This window comes from Atta cephalotes (genome assembly GCF_000143395.1).
Source record: "Atta cephalotes unplaced genomic scaffold scaffold00018, whole genome shotgun sequence".
Classification (NCBI taxonomy): Eukaryota; Metazoa; Arthropoda; class Insecta; order Hymenoptera; family Formicidae; genus Atta; species Atta cephalotes.
In genome coordinates this window covers 4,668,755-4,677,234 of record NW_012130082.1, presented here as the reverse complement: position 1 = coordinate 4,677,234, position 8,480 = coordinate 4,668,755, and the positions used below count along the sequence as shown (strand labels likewise).

Below are 8,480 nucleotides of genomic sequence, written 5' to 3'. Positions count from 1 at the left end.
TATATATATATATATATATATATATATATATATATATATACCGAGTTTTTAAATATACATTTTATCTATATACATATGCTGCTAATATCTTGTAATTAATATTCCCTTTTTACAGGTACAAATTTTCTTAATGGATATCGATTTCTTCCGATATCTTCTATACACGGCACTTTAACGATATTGAAGTATATTTGTCCCATGAAATTCGCCGTTGGATGGTTAGCAGCTTTTAAACATTGATAAAGAACTTGGTCGCAAGTACAATGTGATCTGTAAAATGTTAAACACTTAAAACTGATTGTTTTATGGAAAGAACTTTGAGACAATTAATAGAGATAATTTTTAAGGTAAAGATAATTTTAAATTTTAGCATGATAAGAAAATTTAGTAATTAATAATAATATGATATATTAATTTAAAGACACAATAAAAACTTTTTATCAAAATAGATTAATTGATTTTTTTTTACCAATTTCTGATAAGATCTTACTTAGTGAATATTGAATAATTAGTGAGATTATATCGGGTCTGTTGGGCTCGTACTTTTATTGGACAGAGATCGTGATTACGACAACATCTGAAAAACATAAAGATTTGTCTTACTTCCCTGATATTTGTAAAAATTGGTAAATTTCTCTAAATTTCAACCTGTCAATGTGAGGTAAATCGCCCAAGTCATGATAATTTTCGGCTATGTCGCCCGTGCCGCACCATTTTGTGCCTGGAATATGTACATATTTAGTCTTTGTTAATAAATTTTACAATTCTGCGGGTGCGTTTGAAATTATAATGAACGATTAACCTGGCAGAATGCCGGAAAATAGAGTTATGGAACTCGCGGCTATGCGAGTCCCTCTACTCAATGCGTTTGTTGGCAAAGTGGACGTGACTTCTACCTGTAATTTGTCTAACAATTCACATTGTTGCATGAGTCTCGTTATCTCCTGGAAGGACACCACTTGTGGATGTAAAGTCATTGATAAGTTTCGCAAAACTTCTGTAGCCTCGAACGGCTCACTGCAAAAATCAATGATGCGTGTCAAACATTACATATAAAAAGAAATTATATGAAAGTAATGATATATACAGGGTGTCCTGAAATTTGCGAATCAAAATACAGTAAGAAATTCTCAAAAAATTAAATAAAAATGTCCATAAATTTTATTTTGAGCAATAATTTGTGAAATAATAAGGCTTATTTAATGATCAATTACGAACTCTATTTTTAGACGGATTATATTTAAACACCAAAATGCGCACTTACTAATATTACTGCACATGTGACGAATTCATGGACAGATGACCGTTTAAACATAATCTATAATTGGCTATATTTTGAACCTTTGTCAAAAACTACTGCTTCAAATAAAAATATATATATAATTTTTTTACTTAATTTTTCACAAATTTTCTCGCTGGTATTTTGATTCGCAAATTTCGGAACACCCTGTATATGTACATAATTAGCGAAAACCAATTTCAATTTCTAGTCTAATTATATAATGGTTTTTGTGTGCATTATTGTGATGATGACCGCACTTACTATACTTCGATTATATTACAATCATGTAGTTCATTTCTTGGTCCGAGATCGACTACCGCCACTGTCTGTTCGTGATAATAAACAACTCGCATCTCGTCTTTCATAAGTGCAACGGCGCTTGGTGTAAGACCGCTCAACCCCTTAAATGTGTTTCTGAAGAAAAACGTTGGCTGCTGAGCAGTCAAGCTGCATATCGACATGACGAGGAAAGCCGTTAAGTACACCGAATACATTTTTTTCTTCGTTCCGTTTTATTATGCTATTAGTCAAGTATAACTCAGGCAAACAGAGATATAACATAAAATTTTATTTGTAAACTATCAAAACTAACAAATAAAAAATATATTCGTATCTAGAGAGTTGCACAACGTAAGTGATTTATGCCATCAATCAACAATTGATGATGGAAGTCAATTTATTGTGGATCTCCACATATCTTCGTTCCATTATTACATTATTTGAAAATAATATGGTATGCCACGTATGTATAAATGAAACTCGTGCAATCCACATTTGTAATTGCCGCATAATACGCGGTTTTATAATTTCTTAAATTCTTCATATCACATGTTTTAAAATTGCCTTTACGATGCACAAAGTTTTTTATTCGAAGTCCTCATACAAATATGAACATTATCTAGCCATCTGCAGAAACGTACAGCGATCTTTTGAAGATTCTAAAATAAAAAGAAATATACTCACACATAATGAATCGGTTCCTTTGAAAATGTTTGCTTCAAATGAAGCCGCGAACTTACCCTATCGCATTACTGAAATATTATTTGGCACATCATATTTTTATGGAAGAAAAACAGTATTTGCAGAGATACTTTAAACTGCACGCAAAAATTGTCCGTTAAAAAATGGAATTGATATCCTTAACTTAACTGATATCGTTCGCCAGAATCGATTGGTCGGATTTTTCGCGCGCGAACGGTGTATTCATAATTATAAGGCACTATCTATTAGTTGAATAACCGAACACTATAGTAGCCGATCGAACGACTGAATGTGTTAGCGCTAGTATGACATCCATGTACAACTCCCTCCCCGATCCGAGGTATTACCTGATGGTAGCAGTGACACTTAGTGGGGAGACCTACATTCGCAGGACTAGGGCGAAGAAAGTGGGACGAAACGGCGGAATATGGGTAGTTGTAACTGCAAGTTTACAAAATCCTACAAACTTAGAAAAAAAGAAGTAAACATTTTATCGGATTTCCTCACGATCGTAAACAAACAACTCGTCAAAAGACATTTGATAAAAACAATATATTTTGCATAAAAGTCTAAAAAAAATGACACGTATAAGACACAATAGTGTCTGAAAAAGCGACAGCGTCTTAAAAATGAAAATCATAAAAAATGTATCTTGTTTATATATTATGTAAATATATGCTGTTTGCAAATTTTTTGCGATTGAGATAGCGTGTCTCTATAAAAGAGCATTTTTGTTATACGCGATGACGATACAACAACGTGTTCCCACATTTTATAGAAAGGCACTGTAAATCTCTAAATTTCACTCGTGGCTCGTAATAGAATCGTTATGTAATGTAGAGAAGTTATGCGCTTTCATTGACATTTCGAAAAGGATGCTAATAAGACCAATGCCTCTCTATACTTTTATGCGTCTACAATAGAAATCGTAGCGATCTTAAGTCGTAAAAAAATTTACTAATCACAGTTAATTATTCTTCTCATATTCGATGATTGATCAATTTCTAAGATTTAAGACTCTACGACCGCTAAGACTTCTCTTGTAGACCTCGCATAACTCTGTAAACGACGTTGTTTAACAGTGTCCTTGTCTTAGAGAATGGCACGAGGGATTCGATTTATTTGTAGCGCTCGCTGGATATTGAACCCCACTCGTACTCAACGTAATGCTCACGGGAGTCGCATTAGACAGCTGCAATCTGACTGGGCACTGTCTATATCCTGTAATAAAAAATGAAAACATCTTATAGTCGTGCCATACATGAATGTAACGCATCGATAATTTCAATAATACACGTGGACTTTGGTGATAGATTATAGGAAAAAAGATTATGAAAATAGAAATGATTTGTTCATCAGTATAAGACATTCACACATTCAAGTATAAGACAATTTGCAAAACCAGGTAATTTATTATACAAGTAGGTACAGATTCCGATTCAGTTCTTGGAGCGAATTCTAATCGAGTTCCACATGTTACGACAAGAACCTTCTTTTTTTATGTCTCCTGTTTTTATATTACGATAAGAAAGTTCTTTTTTATGTTTCTTATCTTAAATTATTCAATATTGCATTATATGATTAATGAACAGAAAATGAACAAAAAGAAATATTTGTTATCATGACATATTATTATCATGATGCAAGATGATTTGCATAAACATAATTTCTTTTATATCGCAATTCAATTTTCGAAATAAATCGTGGTCAACTTTCATATTTCACACATTTTTTTAATGACAAGAAATCGACTTTTTCGATCCGCGTTGGTTTCTTTCGCTTTCCAGCTGTTGTGTACTTAATTTCTATCATCATTCGATTAACATATATTTATTAATAACTAAGGAACAAAGCGATTATTCGTGAATGCTAGAAGCATATGTGATTGTATCAAGTACAAGAAATAAATGCATAGCAAGAGGTATACATTTTTAATACAATTATTAAATTATATACACGAAAAATATTGCTTTGTTCGTTATCTTTTTATCATAAATATATATAATGGATATTAGTAAGAGATGAACAAGAGGAAAGACGATCATCTACAAAGAAAAGGATTTACCAGCGTGGTGGGGTCCGGAACAATGGCAACATATAGGGTTATTCCGCGGCCTTGGACAAAATTCAACGCTGTGTGGTTCGCCGCAACGGACGCAGCGAGGCAAATGTCGGCAATTAGCGGCCACGTGCCAGAAACCCTGACATCGGTAGCATTGCAATACACTATCCGTTTGCGATATATTTTCTTGATATGCTTGTGGGATATTGTTTCCATCGTTTGCATATCGTGAGGGTATACCGAACGAGCATGCGGTGCCTCGCCACCAGCGTTCTGGAACAGCATTGAAACGAGCCACTTCGAAAAAGTCCAGACCTTGACGTAATAAAACTTCGTAATGACCCGCATCAAAAACCTAGGAGACAAAAGAGTAATATTTTTCACTTTTTATCAAAGTGTCAGTTATATTTATGATACATATATTTGTATATTCTTACATCATATTTATTTCAACGGTTATATATAACCGACTTTGTTTTGATCTTTATCTTAATCCTGACAAAAATAAAATTTAAATGTAAAATGTAAGGGAAGAGTGATAGAAACGTAAACAAAGAGCTTCTATTAAGAAAATTGAGACATCATAAAAGAGGCGTTTACGCTTCTGTCGCTTTTCCCTTACATTCTCGGTTTTTAGTTTAGTCAGGAAATACGTTCATCTTTTATTGTACAAATAATGTCGACTGCTAGGTTTTTCGAAAGTTGACTTACAAAATCGGTTGTGTGTAGATGTTCTATAGAACTTCATTATGAGAACTGGTTTAGAATTGCATAGTATTCTACATTTTGTATGAATTTAAATAATGATATGATATGCGCATCTCAACTGTCATGTACATTTTAATTTTATCCTTGATGCTCGACAAAGAATGTTTCCATTGTTTTAAAATTACTATTTTTTTGTCTACACAATAGAAATGATAAGATATTATCATAGGCTAATTTAAAAATAGAAAATAAGCATTCTTTATACCTCTACTCGAACGAATTGTCGAGAACGTTCAACATTTCCTGCGACAATTCCTTGCTTTGCCAGAGCCGAATTTATATCCTGCAGCGGTATAGCCCATGGCACGTCTCTCAGAAGCACGGCTTGGCGATATCGGGAATCTCTTGCCGAAAATCGTGCTACCTGATGAAAGTAAATTAATAAAATATATCAATCAAAAAAATATTTAATTAACTTCTAGATTTTATTTAAAAGTATTTCAGTAGATTATTTAGTTCAAGAATTGACGTTTTAAATAATAATGATGTTTTAAGTAACATAATTGGCACAACAAATATAGCTTCAAAATGATACAATATTTGAAATATCTCAATAAAAAAAAACACAAGGATACAATAAAATACACTAGAAATTTTTATATATATCTCAATTTTTTATATCTGTAACACACATTTTACAATAAGCCTTTTATTTAAACTTTAAGTCTTAAGGTGTATCTAAGAAATTGATCAGTTACAGTTGAATATAAGAAGAATAATTGACTATGATTAGTCAATTTTTTACGGTTTAAGATTTAAAGCTTAGATAATGGTTTATTGCAGGAAGTCTATATGTAATGTTATGTAAAATGCGTGGGTAAAATCGAGTGTAAATAAACTTCGTACTTGCACTGGTCCTCCAAACACTCGAGCTAAGTCTCCGCGTTGCAAGAGTTTCTCGGCATCGTTTTCTCGTACGAAAGCAGCTATAAGACCACATGGAGTCTCAGAGACACGCCACATCGATAACGGCTCGGAAGCCGTTATAGCTTCTTCGAGATGAGTTCGCAGCAGTTCGCAATCTATTCAAGAAATGAATAATAAAATATTGATTTAAAACTAAAACAAGATTAATAGAAAATGTTAATGTTTGCTTATTTGAATGTTTTTATGTTATTCAACTGACATTGTGAAATTTCGATATAAATAGATATTATAGTCTCGTATTACTATTTAAATTAAATTAGTATATATTGATGAGTGCAAAAATTTGTGTTCGATTTATTATTTAAAGTTCAAACAGATGCAATTTTGTTAAAAATAAACGAAATTTAAATTAAAAAAAAGAGTTCTAAATCTTGAAATCTCTACTTTCGAATGATTATTATATTTTTTATTAGATGTACAATTTTGTTTCCGCCGTTTTTTTTCTGAAATTCGAGGCTTTATTGTAAAAAACTGGTTATACATTTATGATTCAAAGTATTGTCCATCGCTGGCCACTACTTTCTCCCATCTTTCGGGTAGCGTACGAATCCCGCGTTGAAAAAACTGGTCATCTTTTCTATCCACGAATCGATCCAATTTTTTACTTCTTCATAAGACCGGAAGTGCTTGTCAGCCAGGCCGTGTGCCATTGATCGAAACAAGTGATAGTTAGAGGGAGCAACGTCTGGAGAATACGGCGGGTGGGACTTCCCATTTCAACGTTTCCAAGTATGTCTTGGCCACTTTCGCAACATGGGGTCGAGCATTGTCATGCTGCAAAATCACTTTATCATGTCTCTCGTTGTATTGCGGCCATTTGTCTTTCAATGCTCGACTCAAACGCATCAATTGCATTCGATACCGATCGCCTGTGATTGTTTCAGTCGGTTTTAACAGTTCATAATACACTACGCCGAGCTGGTCCCACCAAATACAGAGCATGACCTTGGAGCCGTGAATATTCGGTTTGGCCGTCGACGTGGAAGCATGGCCGGGAACTCCCCATGATTTTCTGCGCTTGGGATTATCGTAATAAACCCATTTTTCGTCCCCAGTCACAATGCGATGCAGAAATTCCTTTCGTCTTTGCCTTTCAAGCAACTGTTCACAAGCAAACAAACGCCGTTCAACATCTCTTGGCTTCAATTCGTACGGCATCCAATTTCCTTGCTTCTGAATCATTCCCATGGCTTTGAGGCGTTTTGAAATGGCTTGTTGAGTCACTCCCAATGATCGTGCCAATTCTTCTTGATTTTGACACGAGTCTTGCTCAAGTAATGCTTCCAATTCTGCATCTTCGAAAATCTTCTCTCTTCCACAGCTATGCCGGTCTTCGATGTCAAAATCACCGTTCTTGAAGCGTTGAAACCACTCACGACACGTTCTTTCACTAATAGCGGCCTCAGCATAAGTATTTGAGAGCATTCGATGAGCCTCAGCCGCAGATTTCTTCATATTGAAGCAAAAAATTAAAACCTCCCGCAAATGACGAGAATTTGGCTCGTAAACTGACATTTTCAATCGAGAATAACTTTATGATGCAGACACAAATCGACTAATGTTTCTATGGGGTTATGTTGACAGATGCCCAAGTTTATTGTATGACGTCTATGATCTATTTATTTCGACCACCACTTACCGTTAAAGCCATCTATAGGAAAACGGCGGAAGCAAAGTTGTACATCTAATAATTTATGTGAGTTTTATAATTTTTTACATATAGAAAACTACGAGTTAAGTAAAACGAAAAATTTTTTCTTCATTTTGTGGACCTGTCACATATCTAAAAAAATTTGCAATTTTTGAATTTCTAATGTAAAAGCTTAAAGTTTTCCCTAAATAAAATCGTTTTTAAAAAATGTCCGATTTTTTGTTACTGAATTGTTGCAAATTAAATAAAAAGAATATTTTGTTACTTTACTCATAACTCCATCAAAACTCATTTTATTTAAAACAACAGATTCTTAAATTCTCTCATCAGATAAAGTAAGATTTAGATTTTATTTTATTTTTAATAAAAAGCAGCTGTTTGAATTTTGAATAAATTAAACACAAATTTTTGCATTCACCTATAATATAGTCCATAAATGTACTATAAATTAGATAGTAGCAGTTTTCTTCAGAATGCAGCAAATATTGTATTATTACCTTGGATCCTATGATCTTGTTCTTGAAAGCCGCCAGCACGTGAAATGTATAGAGAACACGTAAACTGTGCCTGCTGTTGCATAGCAGGAGCTTCATTACAGTGCGATGTCGGATTTAAATCTCTTTTATCTGTTTGATGGTTATTGTCTCCAATCTTGCTTTGCAATGAAGAGTTTGCTACAGCCTTCTCCATTATGCGTGTCACGTACTTGTGACTGTAACTTGAATTTATATGTACAGATAGAATTAATTTTTTTGTACATAGTTTTCAATATATATATATATATATATATATATATATATATATATATA

General features: G+C 33.4%; 2 protein-coding genes across 2 annotated transcripts; both read right to left on the bottom strand.

The window, feature by feature from the left end:
• Positions 1–95: 95 nt before the first annotated feature.
• Positions 96–1,776, bottom strand: LOC105618807. Its single transcript, XM_012200337.1, has 5 exons — positions 1,544–1,776; positions 803–1,017; positions 649–721; positions 491–577; positions 96–270 (listed from the first exon to the last, which is right to left on the bottom strand). Exons 1-5 carry the CDS (start codon positions 1,774–1,776, stop codon positions 96–98), a joined length of 783 nt encoding a protein of 260 aa, XP_012055727.1.
• A 1,562-nt stretch (positions 1,777–3,338) lies between these two features.
• Positions 3,339–8,361, bottom strand: LOC105618805. Its single transcript, XM_012200336.1, has 5 exons — positions 8,169–8,361; positions 5,940–6,115; positions 5,299–5,457; positions 4,329–4,680; positions 3,339–3,484 (listed from the first exon to the last, which is right to left on the bottom strand). Exons 1-5 carry the CDS (start codon positions 8,359–8,361, stop codon positions 3,339–3,341), a joined length of 1,026 nt encoding a protein of 341 aa, XP_012055726.1.
• Between the last annotated feature and the right edge of the window lie 119 nt (positions 8,362–8,480).

Coding starts and splice junctions, on each gene's coding strand:
- LOC105618805 (XM_012200336.1), bottom strand. CDS start 8,361: ATGGAGAAGGCTGTAGCAAACTCTTCATTGCAAAGCAAGATTGGAGAC. Junction 6,116..8,168: donor ACAAGATCATAGGATCCAAG/GTAATAATACAA, acceptor TTTCTTGAATAG/ATTGCGAACTGCTGCGAACT. Junction 3,485..4,328: donor TTCCGGACCCCACCACGCTG/GTAAATCCTTTT, acceptor TTTTTATTACAG/GATATAGACAGTGCCCAGTC.
- LOC105618807 (XM_012200337.1), bottom strand. CDS start 1,776: ATGTATTCGGTGTACTTAACGGCTTTCCTCGTCATGTCGATATGCAGC. Junction 1,018..1,543: donor TGTAATATAATCGAAGTATA/GTAAGTGCGGTC, acceptor TGATTTTTGCAG/TGAGCCGTTCGAGGCTACAG. Junction 271..490: donor AATTATTCAATATTCACTAA/GTAAGATCTTAT, acceptor AACATTTTACAG/ATCACATTGTACTTGCGACC.